Source organism: Chiloscyllium plagiosum, chromosome 3 (genome assembly GCF_004010195.1).
Source record: "Chiloscyllium plagiosum isolate BGI_BamShark_2017 chromosome 3, ASM401019v2, whole genome shotgun sequence".
In the NCBI taxonomy this organism is placed as follows: domain Eukaryota; kingdom Metazoa; phylum Chordata; class Chondrichthyes; order Orectolobiformes; family Hemiscylliidae; genus Chiloscyllium; species Chiloscyllium plagiosum.
Window position 1 is genome coordinate 35,996,769 of NC_057712.1, and position 16,634 is coordinate 36,013,402.

The 16,634-nt window shown below is 41.7% G+C and overlaps 1 protein-coding gene across 1 annotated transcript; it reads left to right on the top strand.

The window, feature by feature from the left end:
* The first annotated feature begins 1,093 nt into the window (after positions 1–1,093).
* On the top strand, positions 1,094–8,961 carry LOC122542242 (AT-rich interactive domain-containing protein 4B-like). The gene is made up of 4 exons (XM_043679780.1): positions 1,094–1,260; positions 3,797–4,024; positions 5,740–5,886; positions 6,881–8,961. Exons 2-4 carry the CDS (start codon positions 3,820–3,822, stop codon positions 7,015–7,017), a joined length of 489 nt encoding a protein of 162 aa, XP_043535715.1. The 5' UTR covers positions 1,094–1,260; positions 3,797–3,819; the 3' UTR covers positions 7,018–8,961.
* The last annotated feature ends 7,673 nt before the right edge of the window (positions 8,962–16,634 follow it).

Sequence of the window (16,634 nt, forward strand, 5' to 3'; positions counted from 1 at the left end):
AGCTGCTTTGCACTCCTGAAGTGTACCCACATTCCTGTGCCATGTTCCCAGCCACCTTGCCCTCCCTCCTAGATTTTCCATATTGCCCTCCCTTGTGCTGTTACAGAACATAGAAAAATTACAGCGCAGTACAGGTCCTTTGGCCCTCGATGTTGCGCCGATCCAAGCCCACCTAACCTACACTAGCCCACTATCCTCCATATGCCTATCTAATGCCCGTTTAAATGCCCATAAAGAGGGAGAGTCTTCAACTACCAATTAGGGTTTCTCCAAATCCATCTTCTGCTTCTGCGCTTGTCATATTATCGCCCCTTCTCACTTGTCATTCAATCTTTCCTGTCCTCCACCCTATCATAGACCTTCTCTTTTGTTATTTCCATCCCCTCCCCCCTCTTTCACTCTTTTCGCCTTTGGTCAAAAGCTGTCAAATATCTGACATCATCTTGTTCTGACGAAAGATAACCAAACTGAAATATGAACTCCCTTTCTGTCACAGCACAGACCTGATGAGTATTTCCTATGCCTTTCAGATTTTCAGCATTTATAGAATTTACATTTGTCAGGTATTATCCTTGCTTTGTTTAATCCCCAAATTCTGGGTTATCACTTGTACATAAAGGAGTGGGTCTCTCCTATCGAAAGTAACCTTGCAAAGGCTGCATATGAGAGCTGAAAACTTGGTGATCAGAGTATAGTGCAGGGTAACTGGTTGTAAAACATAAATGCAATTGTAGACTTGTTGGAAAATGACCTATCTCTGTGTTTAAATATTCAGTGTGGTTGACAAGGGTGCCCTCTCGTGTAGAGATTGTAAGACAATTTTCCCATTCTAATCCAGTCTGTCAACTTCATGTTTCTGTGAAATGTTAGGCTTTATCATGTTTGAATGTAAAACACACTGATGTTAGAAATTCTAAAGCAGATGCTCCATTAGTGTAATGTGATTAGACTAACATGATGCAGGTTGTACGATCAGTAAGCCATTACACTTGCCAACCAGTTTTGTCCATGTTGTGTTAAGTAGAGGAGATTAACCAAGGTCATGATTGATGCCAGGCTTTGAGTCAGGATAATACTGTTAACCTTTGTTTGACATTGATTTGTCTTTTGATTTGAAGCATGATTTCATTTTTTTTTGTTCCTTTCCAGTTGTTACTGGTCACAAACGACAAAAAGATGCTCAGGGAGGAAGTTCAACCAAGAAGCAAAAACGCAGTCACAAACGTTCAGGGATTAACAATAAAAAGAAAAGCCGGACTGGTGAGGACCCTTAATGCTGCTCATATTCAGCATTTTCTGTGGTCTTGTATGTTTGTAGGGGGATGATGTGTGTTTTTTCCTATTGACTGTGAACACTCGTAGCCCAAGCGGAAAACTGCTCTCCGGTAACTGAAAGAAGTGTCAAAACAGCTCAGAGTCATTCTTCCAACTGATTCCCTTCTCTTCTTTTCCCCATCTTTCCCCCTCTTCCTTTCAAACTGAAATCCCATTTGTTGGTCTCAATGAGAGAACGATTGACACAAACAGTTGTTCCGCTGGTGAGTCTCAAAGCTCTGGAATTCACTCCTTAAGCTTCTCTCTTCGTTACTTCCATCTCCTTTAAGATACTCTCCTGGAACCGTTCTTGTAATTTTTTCTGCAATTTCAATTTCTTTACATCCTTCCTAAATTGTGGTGCTCGGAATTGGGCACAGTTCTCCAACTGATACCTAACCATTGCTTACCTGACTACTTTATAATTGTCTTGCTTTGGAGCTCTGTCTCCATCTTTATCTATATAGCCAAGAATCCCTGTTCTTTTTTAACCACTTTCACAATCTACCCTACCACCTCCCCAGGTCCCTCTCCTCCCAGCTCCCTTTCAAACTATATCCTTTACATTTGCATTGATTCATTACCCACCAAAATGCCTCCTCTCAAATATCTTTGTAACAAATTTCATCAACCACCAATGTAAGTTTGCTCACTGAGCTAAAAGTCTTGTTTTCAGATGTTTTGTCACCAGACTAGGTAACTTCACCGGAGGCTCACTGATGATGTTAACCTAGCATGGTGACGAAACATCTGAAATCTAATCTTTCAGTTCAGCAAGCAAATTTACATCCAGAACCTCAATCTGAGCTATAAATCATCTCAACTCGCTTCATCAACTACATCTCTGCACATTCCATCAATTTGCTTGTCCTTTTGAAGTCTATATTCTCTCTTCCTCTCATTTTACTATACTTTCCATGTATCAACGGGATAATTTAATTGGAGTTGGAGTGAGGCTAATTGACCTTTGCAATATGAATGTTTGTGCCTATCTGTTTATTGTCTTTTATGTTACCAGAATCAAACAGGACAAATGGATGACATTTTGCCCACTGTGCCTGTGCTGGTCATTTTATCCAGCTATCCAATTAGCCCCAGTACCCTTGTTCTTTGCCCAGAGCTCGTTCATTTCCTTGAATTTTTTTTAGATGATTTTGTCGCCTAGCCAGTTCCATAAGATATCTGTGTTGGAGAATACACATTAACTCACCCACCCTACTTTGGTTCCCCTGGGTCTTGGCTCTCAGGTGTATCCCAATGAGACATGCAGCCTCAAGAACATGCTATGCCTTTAATGGAGTGCATCAATGACTATGCAAATATAGACAATAGCAATCAGGTGCGAAAACTCCTTCCATTGCATTCCATGAGTGTTCTGCTTATGCTTCATCCAGAATCACCACCAGCAAAACTGCCATTGCTTTCCATTCTCTGGGACAGCTGAGAAGATATGTCCGAAGGCTACCTGAGTCAGAACAGGAATAGAACCCATGCTGTTGCCATTAGCCCTCTTGCTAACTGAGCTAATGGCTTTAAAGGGAAATCTATCTTCTTTGAATTATTTTCTCCTTTGCCCCAACCGTCAATGTTGAGACCAGTGATGACATTAGCCTACCACTTTCTCCGTTTAGAGGTGCTAACTCAACCTGGACACAAGATCAAACAAGGTGCCGCAGCCATCACTGGGCACTAAAAAGAGGGATTTGCTCCATTGTGACTTTTGATTTTGTACCTTGATTCATCTGCCACTTGCATGTCTGACTTTCTGTCTTTAGTAGGTTTAAGACTTGATGACGTTATTAGATTAGATTAGATTTGATTTGATTTGATTTTTTTTAGATTACATTACAGTGTGGAAACAGGCCCTTCGGCCCAACAAGTCCACACCGACCCGCCGAAGCGAAACCCACCCATACCCCTACATTTACCCCTTACCTAACACTACGGGCAATTTAGTATGGCCAATTCACCTGACGTGCACATCTTTGGACTGTGGGAGGAAACCGGAGCACCCGGAGGAAACCCACGCAGACACAGGGAGAATGTGCAAACTCCACACAGTCAGTGCCCTGAGGCGGGTATTGAACCCAGGTCTCAGGCGCTGTGAGGCAGCAGTGCTAACCACTGTGCCACCGTTATCTAACCCAAAATCCAAGTGTAGAACTGTGAAGGTGCTGCACTCTTGGAGGTGCTGTCTTTCAGACAAAGTGTTAAATAGAGGTCCTCACCTTACCCAGGTGAATGTAAATAACTCCACAGCTACTGCTCAAGGAAGAGCAAAGCTGTTCCTGTAGTGCCTGGCCAATATTTATCCATCAATCAACATCACTCTTTAAAAATAAAATTGTTATTATCACTCTGGATAAAAATCAGCTGCAGTGTTCCCTTGATTAATTAAACTTCAAAAATATTTCATTGGCTGGAAAGTACTTTGCAATTTCCCAAAGTCTTAAAATGCAAGTCTTTCTTGCTTTCTATACAGCAAACAGCAGCGATAGTGAAGAGATGTCTGCAGGTGAAAATCCAGCTAAATCGGTCCAAGTGAAGAAGAGTTCCTCTATGGTACCAACAGGCTTGAACTCTCTGCCAGGGAGCACATCTACTGTCAAAGTACTGAGTCCTGGAAAGTCTCCTAGGAATGGAGAGAAAGAGTCTGCACAGGAGCATAGCAGCAGGTCATCCAGAGCCTATAAATGGAGTATACAGATGGGTGAGTCTGAGTCCATGTAAAAGGTTTTTGGTTGTATCATAAAGTGGGAAGTCCACGTGCATTTCTCAGAGCTGAGAACTTTTGACCCTTCTCTCCCTTCCTAAGACATCAATAGTCATCAGACCTACTGTTATAGGCACTTGCAGTTTGGTGCCGGAAGGGATGCATATTATTGTTTCATATGGAAGCTCTGAGTGTGTACTCATCTCACTCTGTCCAGCCCCCAGAGCAGACAGTGAAGCTCTGGTCTTCGCTATGCAGGGGAATGCTTGAGGGAAATAGGAAGACATCGCCCTAGCATCTCACTGGTCCTCATGGCAGTCAGATTGTTAATCAAACTAACTTCCTGTCCAGACATAGGTGGGTTTTATCTGTCTTAATTAAACTTATTCTGAATAGTTATTCTGAACCTTTATTGGTCGGTGCATTGGTGTAGGAGTTGAGAGGTCATGTTGTGGCTGTACAGGACATTGGTTAGGCCACTTTTGGTATACTACCTTCAATTCTTGTCTCCCTGCTTTCGGAAGGATATTGTGAAACTTGAAAGGGTTCAGAAAAGATTTACAAGGATGTTGCCAGGATTGGAAGATTTGAGCTATAGGGAGAGGCTGAACAGGCTGGGGCTGTTTTCCCTGGAGCGTCGGAGGCTGAGGAGTGACCTTATAGAGGTTTTTAAAATCATGAGGGGCATGGATAGGGTAAATAGACAAGGTCTTTTCCCTGGGGTGAGGGAGTCCAGAACTAGAGGGCCTAGATTTAAGTTGAGAGAGGAAAGATTTTTTTTCACGTAGAGAGTGGTGTGTGTATAGCATGAGCTGACAGAGGAAGTGGTGGAGGTTGGTACAATTACAGCCTTTAAAAGGCATCTGGATGATTATATGAATAGGAAGGGTTTCGAGGGATATGGGCCAAATATTGGCAAATGGGACTAGATTAGTTTGGGATATTTGGTTGGCATGGACAAGTTGGACCGAAGGGTCTGTTTCCATGCTGTATATCTCCATGACTCTGAGTCTCTGATAAATAGATGTTCTGTCTTATTTCTTTGTCTCTCTAGCTCCCTTGTTCTTCAGATTCCTCTAAGAGATCAGCTCAGATTGAAAGACCCAGGTGTTGATACCACAGCACTGTACTGAGAACTGGGTTTTGAAGCCCATATTCACTCGGGACAGCCCCTCCAAACAGGGTGCCACTGACCTCAGCAATGGAGCTGGCCTATGAAAGGGCTTCGACTCTTGCAGCAGTGATGATCATGGTCCACCCAAACTCATTCTCTTAGCTATTAACATGCATACTGGCCAGCTTTGGCTCCCACTTCAAAAACCTTTCAATTTTAAAATTTTATTTTAAATTTTTTTTCAGATCCCTCTATGGCCTTACCCCTTACTACCATGTAGACTCTGACAGTCCTCTAACCATCCAAGAGCACTCGTGCTCTTCTGTTTTGACCCTTTGCATTTTCCAATTTTCATCATTGGCAGAGAAGTCTGCTCCTTAGACCGATCTTCTTCTTTTCTGCTTTTAAGATATCATATTGTTTGTGATAAGCCACCTACAATGCACTTTGGAATATTTGTACCACATTAAAGGAGCTGTATAAATGTATGTTGTTGTGAGAATTGAAATACATTCTGATTATAGATTGATTGTCATAGCTATGGGGAGTGTTAAAGGTGTGCTCCAATTGTCAGTTTTTTTTAAACTCTCCCTTATAGCTGATGTTGAAAACATGAGCAGTGTGGAACGCATTGCATTCCTTCAAGAGAAGCTGCAGGAAATCAGGCGACATTACCTCTCCTTAAAATCAGAAGTGGCCTCCATTGACAGAAGAAGAAAACGCATGAAAAAGAAGGACCGTGATAGTAAGTTTACAATGTGCACATTTATGTTGGAAGAATTTATGCTGTTACACAGCTGGCTTTTAATTTCAATGATCTGAAAACCTAATTGCTCCCTCACCTCTTTCTCCTCTTGTAAGATGCTATTTAAAACCTAACTCTTAGACACGAGCAAATTCTTGGTCAGCTATTGTTTCAAGTGACTATGTTAAATGTTGCTGCATTACATTCCTGTGAAGTACTCTGGGACACTTCAAGTTGAAGACACAATATTGATTCAACTTGTTAATCGATTGATAGAAATGAAAGCACAGCAGGAAGATATTTAGCCCATTCTGACTGTTAAAAATTAGCTCTTCAAATGAGTTTTAATGGAAGTAATAAAGTGAGGGATAGGAATATAAATACTGGAAGATGACCGCATAATTGCCACCAAGAGGAACTAGATCTCTGTTCCTTTTGTTGGTTCCATGCAACAGGCTTCCAGTTATGATTGTTAAAAGGTGGGGAAGAGAAAATGCACATTTGCTAATCTGTTTTCATAATGATGATGGGTAAGAAATGAATACCACCAGATATTTCACATCCACCCATGAGGACAAAGGGGGTCTGATTTAACATCTTATCCAAAAATCAGCATCCCAAGCGATCCTTCAGCCTTTCTTGGTGTTGCCTGCTGTCTTAAGTTGATACACAAGATCTCTCAACACTGTTTGGAAGAAGAGTTGGTGTTCCCTGATCAATATTTACCCTTCTGCCAGCGTCAGTAAAACAGCTTATCTAGCCATGTTCTCACTGATATTAATAGGAGCTTGCTACATCCAAATTGGCTGCCGTGTTTCTTGTTTTATGGCGATGTTGAGAGAAACTCTTCACTGGCTGTAAGGCACTTTAGGATGCCCAGAGTTCATGAAAGGCAAGTGTGAGTGCAGCTACTGTCTTTCTAGTTCATCAGCGTGTAACTCTGTTTCAGAAAATTTCCAAATGTCTCATGCTATCTCTGTCCTCTCCTCCACAGCAAATGCCTCTGCAACAACAGCATCCTCCTCTTCATCGCCCTCATCCAGCTCTATCACGGCGGCTGTCATGCTAACGCTGGCTGACCCATCCGTATCCAACTCATCACAGAATGGGCTGTCGGTGGAATGTAGGTGATGAAAGGACCTCCCAACGCACAGTGCACTTAAATGGCTCCCGGGGCTACTTGTATTTTAATTTTTATTATTATTTTAATTATTTTTTTTTAAAAAAGAGACGCTGGATAGAGGCACAAAGGAAAAAAATACGAAACAACAAAAAAACAATTGAGTTAGCACTATACTCCACAAGAAAAACTACTTCTCAGCAAAACTAACGTAGCACTTAAGTGCACTTTCATGAAGATGAGGAAGTACAATGAAGTGTTCTGTCGGAGCAATAACCTGTTGCAGTCTGTCTGGAAATCGTGTGACTGTTGATGGGTGGGCCTTACCATTATTATTTTTGGGAAGTGGGGTTGGGAAGACGAGGGGCAGGAAGGGACTTTTGCTTCCTTATGTTCCTTGCCTGAAGATTTTTTGCGGCCGATTTTTAACCAGCTCCGGCAGTGTGTACACGAGCTCGAACTATTCCTCTCCACTTTCCCATTGAAGCTGGACCATTTGATGATCTCTGGTATTAATTTAGTTCTCTTTTATCGCACAAGCTTGCTGTTTCTTAAATGAATTTTACTGTTACAGTTTTTAAAACAACACAAAAAAGAAGAGATCGCTTGCAGCGTTATTTTGTGTAACACAAGCACAGGTAATTCAAAGACTACAGCGGGTAGTGAGTGCTGGAGCAGAGTGCTTTTGGCATCAGCCTTCAATGTGTAACCAAAACGCATACGAGATTCTTTCCTGGTTACTGCCTTGTGTTTACAGGTTTGGATCTGGGGAAAGGTTACTGTGAGTTTTCCCTGACGTGTTAAGTTGGAGAGGAAACCTATTTTGTCATTTTTATATAAAGTCATTGATATTTTTTCTTTAATTTTGATACAGAACATTTCCTCAAAAAGAGAGAAAATAGCTAACAAAATCTGTAAAAAAAAAAGTTTAAAAAACCTGTGTATAATGAACATTGTACTTGCCAGCCTAAAAGATATATTTATTCTAGGGAAATAATGACAAGTTCTATTTTTGTGGGGTTTTTTCTTCCTTGTAAATGAAAGGGGACTTTTTTTCCTAAAAGCATATAAAATACTTGGTTTCTAATGCTCATTTTATCACTAGCAAGGCAGATCAAAAGCAGCCTGTGTACACATCCAGGCTTTGTAGCAGCTGCCAACCTGCACTCTGAGATCTGCTGTGATTATTGAGGTGGCATTGGAGAATTTGAAATCAAGGTAGACAGTACACAGCCACACCCTGGAATAAACAAAACACAACTCAACCTTTTTGCCCAGATTTTATGTTGTACCCTGTACGTAACAATGAGTCTGTTAATTGTCTGATACATGTGATCCCTTTACTTTTTATAATGCCTTTTGTATATTTAGGACACCTCTTCCCCACACCCCACCTTGGAGTTGTATTTAAGGAGCAGTGCTGTCGATGCACTGCACGTGTCTGTACAGAGTGTTTCACTGTTTTTATGGCAATTTTGGTGTACCTCGATTCAAAGTTAGCATGTTGCTTTTTATCTTTTTTAAAAGGTATCACATGGTGTGAGAGAGTGCGCATCTCTTCACAAGAGCTGTCAGATGGTTTTATGTTTGTAACTGTTGGGTTTCATTTGCCTCTAAATTAACACAGGATCTTTGTAGGAAAAACCTATTTGTTTGGTCTGTGTAGCTTGTGCTCTTTAAAAATAATTTTTGACAATGGTTACAGAAAACTTTGACCCTGTACATTACTGTGGGACCTTTGTTTGACAGTTCAATGTACTTTAAAAAGAACTTATTGAAAGGTATATAATATTTATTAGATTCCAAAAAAGGTTGGAAATTATGTAATTTATTGTAAAAAAAAAGCAAATTCAAAGGCTTCCATTTGAAATAAAATGCCATAGTTTGTGAACATGTTTTCTTTCCAACGCATCAGACCTTTTTTTTAAGCTCAATAAATGTGGTGAGTCACCTGAGGTTTTGGTAATTGCCATGTTACTCATTTGACTTCCCAAAGCTTAGTAAAGTAGGAACCCACTAAAACAAGCCCCATAATTCCCACCATACACCCAGCTAGGTTACCAAATCTGATTGGAACTCTGTCAACACAGGATCTCCCTCCTCCAACATCAGCCAATTCAAACAGCCCTTTTTTGCATTTGATTTCTATGACTAGTGGACAAAAATGTTTGGACGATATGGAGGAAAAGATGATTTTCTCATCAAGTATTTTCTCTCAGCAGTGTCTTCTTGATATACTTGAGATTCACAAACAATCCTGGAAGGTTGAAAACCCTACCCTCCCAGTCCAAGCTTCAAATAATTCCCCACCCCCCCACTGTCATCACCAATAAATCTCACCTGATCTCTGTAACTGTCTCCACCTTATGACACCCCACCCCATGCCCTCCAATCCATCTCCCTCTCCTTTTACCATCAGAGTTTATTTCATAGAAATATGCTTCATAATACACGGTATAGTTTATCTCATTGTTTATTCTGGATATGCTCGGAGTGCGCTATGTCCATACATTCATCACCACTGTTGCTCACATGGTGCTAACCTCCTCATGTATTAATATGCAGGCCCCCAGTCCCTGCTGAATTGACTGGTGAGAAGCTAGGACTCAGTGTGATAGTGGCCTTCATATCATCGAATTCTGTTCTTGACAACTAACCATTGATCTGTCCTGGAAAATGCACCTTTACGGGTGTTTGGTGGATGTGCCTGTAATGCCTAGCTCACCGTCTAGGCTTCCATAAACTATGTCATGTGCATCCAGGTCTTTCAGAATGAAAGTTCTGTGAATTTCAAAGTTGGGGTAAAATAAAGAATAGTGATGTTGCTGGGAGCATGCCATCTTCCTTCTGTATTGAGTTGTACAGTCACAGAGATGTACAACATGGAAATAAACCCTTTTGTCCAACTTGTGCATGCTGACCAGATATCCTAAATTCATCTAGTGCCATTTGCCAGCGCTTGGCCCATATCCCTCTAAATCCTTCCTATTCATATGGGTAAATCTTCAATGCCTGTGAAGTCAGTGAGCTTGACAAATGGATAGAGGACTCTGTAGAACAGAGAATGATCATTTATTTCATGCAGTCTTTATGGAGGGGAGAACTTTAACACCAGTCAAAGCTCCCTCTGCTGAATTACAGAAAACGTTCAAGCTTTATACAGAATTCGGCACCTATATTACAGTTCTCACATTTCAATATCCATATGTCCCATATTGTTTTTATTCCCACTTTCTTTATAGGCATTGTGTGTACCTCACTGAAGATTGATAACATGTCTTCTGGCAGTTCACCTTGTCAATCTGGATGCCTTGTTTGTTAGTTTCCATGTGCTTTGCTAGATGGCTTATTAATGATAATGTCTCTGAACAGGTTAATTAGAAATATTACGTACCTCTAGTGCAGATGGGACTTGAACCTATGCTTTCTGGTCCAGAAGTAGGGATATTACCATTGCACCCCCATCCCTACCCCTACCCCTACCAAAGCTTTAAACCTCAACTAACACAACAGGAGACCAAGAGTGGTAGTGGAGGGTTCCTTTCCCTGTCGTGCACAGTGTATGGGGAAACTGCATTCTCCTACTGCTGCTGCAGCTGTAATTGAAACTTAGAGGCTGAAGTGGCAACACCTGTTGCAACTGGGAGCAGCGACTTCTGTTTGAGGCTTAGAGCCTGGGACCTCGAGTGCTACAGCCTGTCTGCCTGGAGGAACTGGAACCTGGGACTCTCTGCTGCTACCGCCTTTGGAAGCCTGTTGGCTGTATTTCTCCCCAGTGAGTACTAACACCTGCTTTGCTGGGGGGAAGCTGCTGCATACTGAGGCTTAGGGCATCAGTTCCTGCCTGCCCTGAAGAACTGAAGCTTGATACTGCTGCTGCTGCCACCTGAGAAGCCTGGTGTTCTGCACTGCTGTCCAGTCAGTGCCTAGGAGGGCCTGTTCTTGGAATATGGAAGACTACTTCAGTCGAGGATTAGGCCTGGACATTAGTTGCTTGGGTGTGAATACTTGCAGTGAGTGACTGTATTGTGGAGTCTGTGGCCTGGGGGAGTTATTTGTACGGTTTGATGCTACACACTCTGCACTGCCATGCTTTTACCCACTGCCTGGACATTGTTTCGCCCTATGTCAGTGGAGATCCCCAGTGTAGGGCCCACTACAAACGGGTCCTTACCTCTTTCATCAGGGATCTGGGGTCTTCCACTTCTATGTCAAGTGCATTCAACTGCAGCCTCTTTTTAGTTTTTAGAAAGAGCTGCTGTTCAAAGTTTGGTTGCACTTCAGCCCCGATCTATGGGCACCCGGAGGAAAGCCTTCTCGTGGCTTTGCTTCTGGGCCTGGCCAAGCTGGCCATTAGTAGGTCCAGGCATGGGCTGAAGAGGGAGGGGTCTTAGGTTTTCATGTTTGTACTTAAGAGTGGACGGTTGTGTTTTGGACTGGAGGTCTGTGACCAGCAGTGTTCTGCAGGGCTTGCCGCTGGGTTGGTTGTTGTCACTTTTGGATGAGAATAGAGAAAGCATGGTTACTAGCTTTGTGGATGACATCAAAATTGGTCATATGCTCAACTCTAACAAAGGTTATCTAAAATTACAAAGGGATCTTGATCAATTGAGGAGTAGCAGGTGGAGTTTAATTTAGATAAATGCGAGGTGCTGCATTATGGTCTGTTAAACAAGGGCAGGCCTTACAGTATACAATTAATAATAGGGTTCTTGGTTTGCTGTAGAACAGAGAGACCTAAGGGTTCAGGTACATAGTTCATTGAAAGTTGTGTCACAGGTAGGCAGGATGGTTAAGAAGACATTTAGCACACTTGCCTTCATTGCTCAGACTATTGAGTATAGGAGTTGGGACATCAGATTGTACAAGACCACTTGAGGCCACTTTTGGAGTACTGTGTATAGTTTTGGTTGCTCTGATATGAGAAGGATATTATTAAATTGGAGATGATGCAGAATAGATTTACAAGGATGCCACTGGGATTGGAGAGTTTGAGTTACAAGGAGAGGCTGAATAAGATGGGACTTTTTTTACCTTGGCATGTAGCAGGTGACCTCAGATTTATAAAATCGCGAGGGACGTAGCTAAGGTGTATAGCAAAGGTTTTTTTTCCCCTGAGGCTTAGGGAGTTCAAAACTAGAGGACATAATTATAAGGTGAGAGAAGAAAGATTTAAAAGGGACCAGAAAGGCAACTTTTTCTCACACTGTGGTTTGTATGTGGAATGAACTGCCAGAGGAATTGGCAGGTACAGTTACAATGTTTAAGAGACATTTGGATAGGTGCAAGAATAGGAAGGGTTAGGAAGGATAAAGGCCAAGTGCAGGCAAATGGGATCAGTTGGGAAACTTAGTTGGCACGAATGAGTCAGACTGAAGGGTCTGTTTCCGTGCTAGATGACTGACTGTATGACTATAGCACTAATGCCTTCACCTGCATTGTACGGTCAGCCAGGCAAGAGCAACAATGTACAAGGTTGCAACTGAAAGCGAAGCAAGATTGTCAAAAATTTGTCACTATTGCATTTGTTGTGATGTGTGCAAGGCTAATTCTTTTCAGCAACTGAGAAATGGTTTTTTAGATTGTTCTACCATCAAGTGTCTTTCCAAAAATCCAAGAGATTTTCAGAAACTGCTGATTATTTTCAACCTGATGTTTTCAACAAGAGTCTAAAAAAACTTCATCACATGATACTAGCAAATAAAGAAACTTCTAGCAAGGACTTCAGTACAGCGAGTGTGGGAGGAGTTAACATAAAATATGAGAGAAACCGTTAACACTGAGTATGTTAATTCCTATACCCTTCACGTTGTGATTTGACACAGCTTTGTGTGGGGACTTTGAGAAGTTACTGAATATGACAACTTGCAGAGTTCTTGTGGCATGATGGTAGTGTCCCTACCTTTCAACCAGAAGACCTGGATTCAAGTCTCACCTTCACCAATGTTATTGCTGAGTAGGTTGATAAAAACGTCCAAGAATAACAAGTTGCATTCACACAACACTAAATAAAAACAACCCAAGCTGCTTCAAAGAAGCAATATTATTCAATACTTGATAATGAAATTCATAACCAAAATAATTGCATCAAAATAACAGTGGGTCGATGAGGTGGGTTTTAGGGAGAAGCTAGTGATGCAGACATTTGGAGAGAACTGCAGAGTTTAGAGCCTTGGCAAATGAAGACAGTCACCAGGTGATGATATGTCAAGGGAAGAAAATCAGAAATTAGAGAGTGTGGCAATCAGAGTTGTAGGGTTGGAATAGACCAAGGATCAGGGAATGAGGCCATTGACAGGATCAAACTGTGGATGAGAATTTAAATTGATGGCATTGCCAGGGACCAATGGAAATGAGCAAGTATTGGATGAACAGGACTTGGTGCACATTACAATATGGGCAACAGATTTTTGCAAACAATGTTACCTGTAACATTGATATATATCACCAGTGGTCCTGTCAGATAAGGTACTTAATTGATTGGACTAATCCCAGAAGCTGCAAGTCACTGGCAGGGTTAGCCTGTTTGCCAGGCCTTAAAACCATAAGAAATAGGAGCAGGAGTCGGCCATTTGATCCCTCAAGCCTGCTCCATTATTCAATAAGATTGTAACTGATCCAACATTCCTCATGTCCATTTTCTTGCCCTTCATATTGTTCTATGTTCTATAACCCTTCATTCCCCTATTGATCTGTCAACCTTAAATATACACATTGACTCTGCCCCACCGCTGTCTGTGGCAAGGAGTTCCAAAGACCCCCAACTATCCGAGTGAAGAAATTTGTCCTCATCTCAGTTTTAAATTGGTGCCCTTTTATTTTGAGGCTATGCCTTCTGGTACTAGACTCTCCCCTGAGGGAAAACATCCTCTCAGCATTTACCCTGTCAAGCCCCTTCAAAATCCTATGTGTAAATAAGATCACCTCTCATTCTTCTAAAATCCAATAAGTAGAGTCCCAATCTGTTGTGCCTAAGCTCTTAAGCCATCCCTTATATCAGGGATCCATTCTAGTGAACCTTCTCTGAACTGCCTCAAACGAAATAATATCTTTCATTGAATGAAAGCATCATAAGACATGAAAACTGGCCCTTCAGCCTAACTCATCTATGCCAACTAGGATTCCTAAACTGAACTAGTCTCATTTGGCCCATATTCCTCTGACACTCTTCTATCCACATACCTGTCCAAATGTCTTTTAAATGTTGTAATTGTACCCGCCTCTACCAGTTCCTCTAGCAACTTGTTCCTTTTACACAGCACCTTTTGTGGAAAAAGTGACCCCTTTTAGTTCTTTCCTCTCTTAAACCTATGCCATCTAGTGTTGGACTCTCCAACCCTGGGGAATAGACCTTGGCTACTCACCTTATCCATGCCCCTCATGATTTTATAAACCTCTATACTGTCACCCCTGTCTCCTATGTTCCAGGGAAAAAGGTAAATCTTTTTTGCACCCTTTCCAGTTTAACAACATCTTTCCAATAGCAGGGCAATCTGATTGTATGCGGTTCTCCAAATGTGGCCTTACCAATATTTTGTACAGCTGTAATATGTTCAAACACCTGTACCCGATGCTCTGACTGATGAAGGCAAGTATGCCAAACACACCTTTGCCACCCGTCTACCAACAATGGCACTTTCAAGGAACTATGCACCCACACGCCTTGGGGTCTCTGTTTGATAATAGTCCCCAGAGCTCTACCATTAATGGTAAATGTCCTGCCCTGGTTTGTCTTACCAAATGCAAAACCTCACGTTTATCTAAAACCACATCTGCCACTCCTTGACCTGCTGGCCCAGTTGATCAAGATCCTACTGTACTCCTACATAACCTTCACTCTCCACTATACCACCTGCAAATTTACTAACCATGCCTCCTATCTTTTAACAAACAATTTTATATAAATGGTGAACATCAGCGGACTTAGCACTGATCCTTGCAGCACACTGCTGATCACAGACCTCCAGTCTGAAAACAACCCTCCACCACCACCCTCTGTCCTACCGTCAAGCCAGTTTTTTTAACCAATTGGCTAGCTCGCCCTGGATCCCATGTGATTAACCTTTACCGACCAGTCTGCCATGCGGAACCTTGTCTAAGGTCTTGCTACAGTCCATGTAGACAACCAATTTCACTCTGCCTTCACCAATCATCTTTGTCACTACTTTAAAAAAAAGTATAATCAAGCTTGAGAGACACAACTGCCCATGCACAAAGCCATGCTGACTATCCCTAATACATCTTTGCCTCTGCAAATGGGTGTGGAGCCTGTCTGTCAGAATCCCCTCCAACAGCCTACTCACCACTAATATCAGACTCATGGGTCTATAGTTCGCTAGCTTGTTCTTGCAGCTTTTCTTCAATAATGGCACATTAGCCATTCTTCTGCTATCTCCCCTATAGCTGTCGATGACACAAATATCTCTGCTAGGAGCCCCCATAACTTCTTCCCCAGGTCCCCACAATGTCCTGTGATACTCCTGATAAGTACCAGGGATTTATCCACCTTTATGCATTTTGGAGACGAAAACTGCTCACAGTATTCCAGATGTGATCTCAACACCACCATGTCCAACTATAGTAAGACTTCCCTCCTCCTATACCCCAACCCATGAGCCTTCCTGATAACCTGCTGCACCTGTGTGCTAACTTTGTGTTTCATGCACAAGTATCCTCAATCCCTTTGTGTTGCAGCTTTCTGCAGTTTTTCTCCATTTAAAGGAAAATCTGCTCTTTGTGCATTTTGGAAGCAGCAACTAATTTCACACATTTCATCTTGTTTTACTCTATTTGCCCACTTAATCTACCACCATCTCTCTGTAAACTGTTTGTATCCCTGCTGTTAACCGGCCTTTATTTTAGTGTCATTTGCAAACTTGCTATAGTAAAATTGGCCTCTTTTCTCCAAGTCATTAATACATATTCTAAACATTTACTTCCCAACACTCTGATCTGAGTGGAACTTCATTGGTTGTAGGTCGCCCTTACCCCCATTTGCCAATTGTCTAAACATGCCAATATATGACCTCTAACACCATTAGGTCTTGCAATGATTTTTACGACATACCTTGTAAAGTGCCTTCTGGAAGTCCTAATACAACTTCCCCTCTATCCACTCTTTCAGACTTCCATAAACAATCTAATAAACTAGTCAGTCATGATTTTTCTTTCATGAAGCCATTACTGATTCTGCTCCATTAGATTGTAATATTCCAAATGTTCTGTTATTCTTTAATAATTGTTTCCAACAATGGATGTTTAGCTGATCAGCCTATAGTTACCTGTCTTTGGTCTCCCTCCCTTTTTGAATAGGGGTGTCACATTAACAGTTTTACTTTTTCAGAATTGAGGGTTTTTGGAAAATTACAACTAATGCACCCATTACCTCTTAGTTCCCTCTTTTAGGATCTTAGGATGTAAGCCACCAGGGTCAGGGGAATTTATCAGCCTTGAGTCCCATTAGTTTGTCTAATACTACTTTTCTTCTGATGGTGATGGGACTTAATTCCTCCCTGTATTCTTTAGTATGAACGATATGTTCAAAGTATCTTCCACCATAAAGACTGATGCAAAATCTGCTTAACTCTTCTATCACTTTCATGTTCCCCATAATTGTCTCCCCAGATTC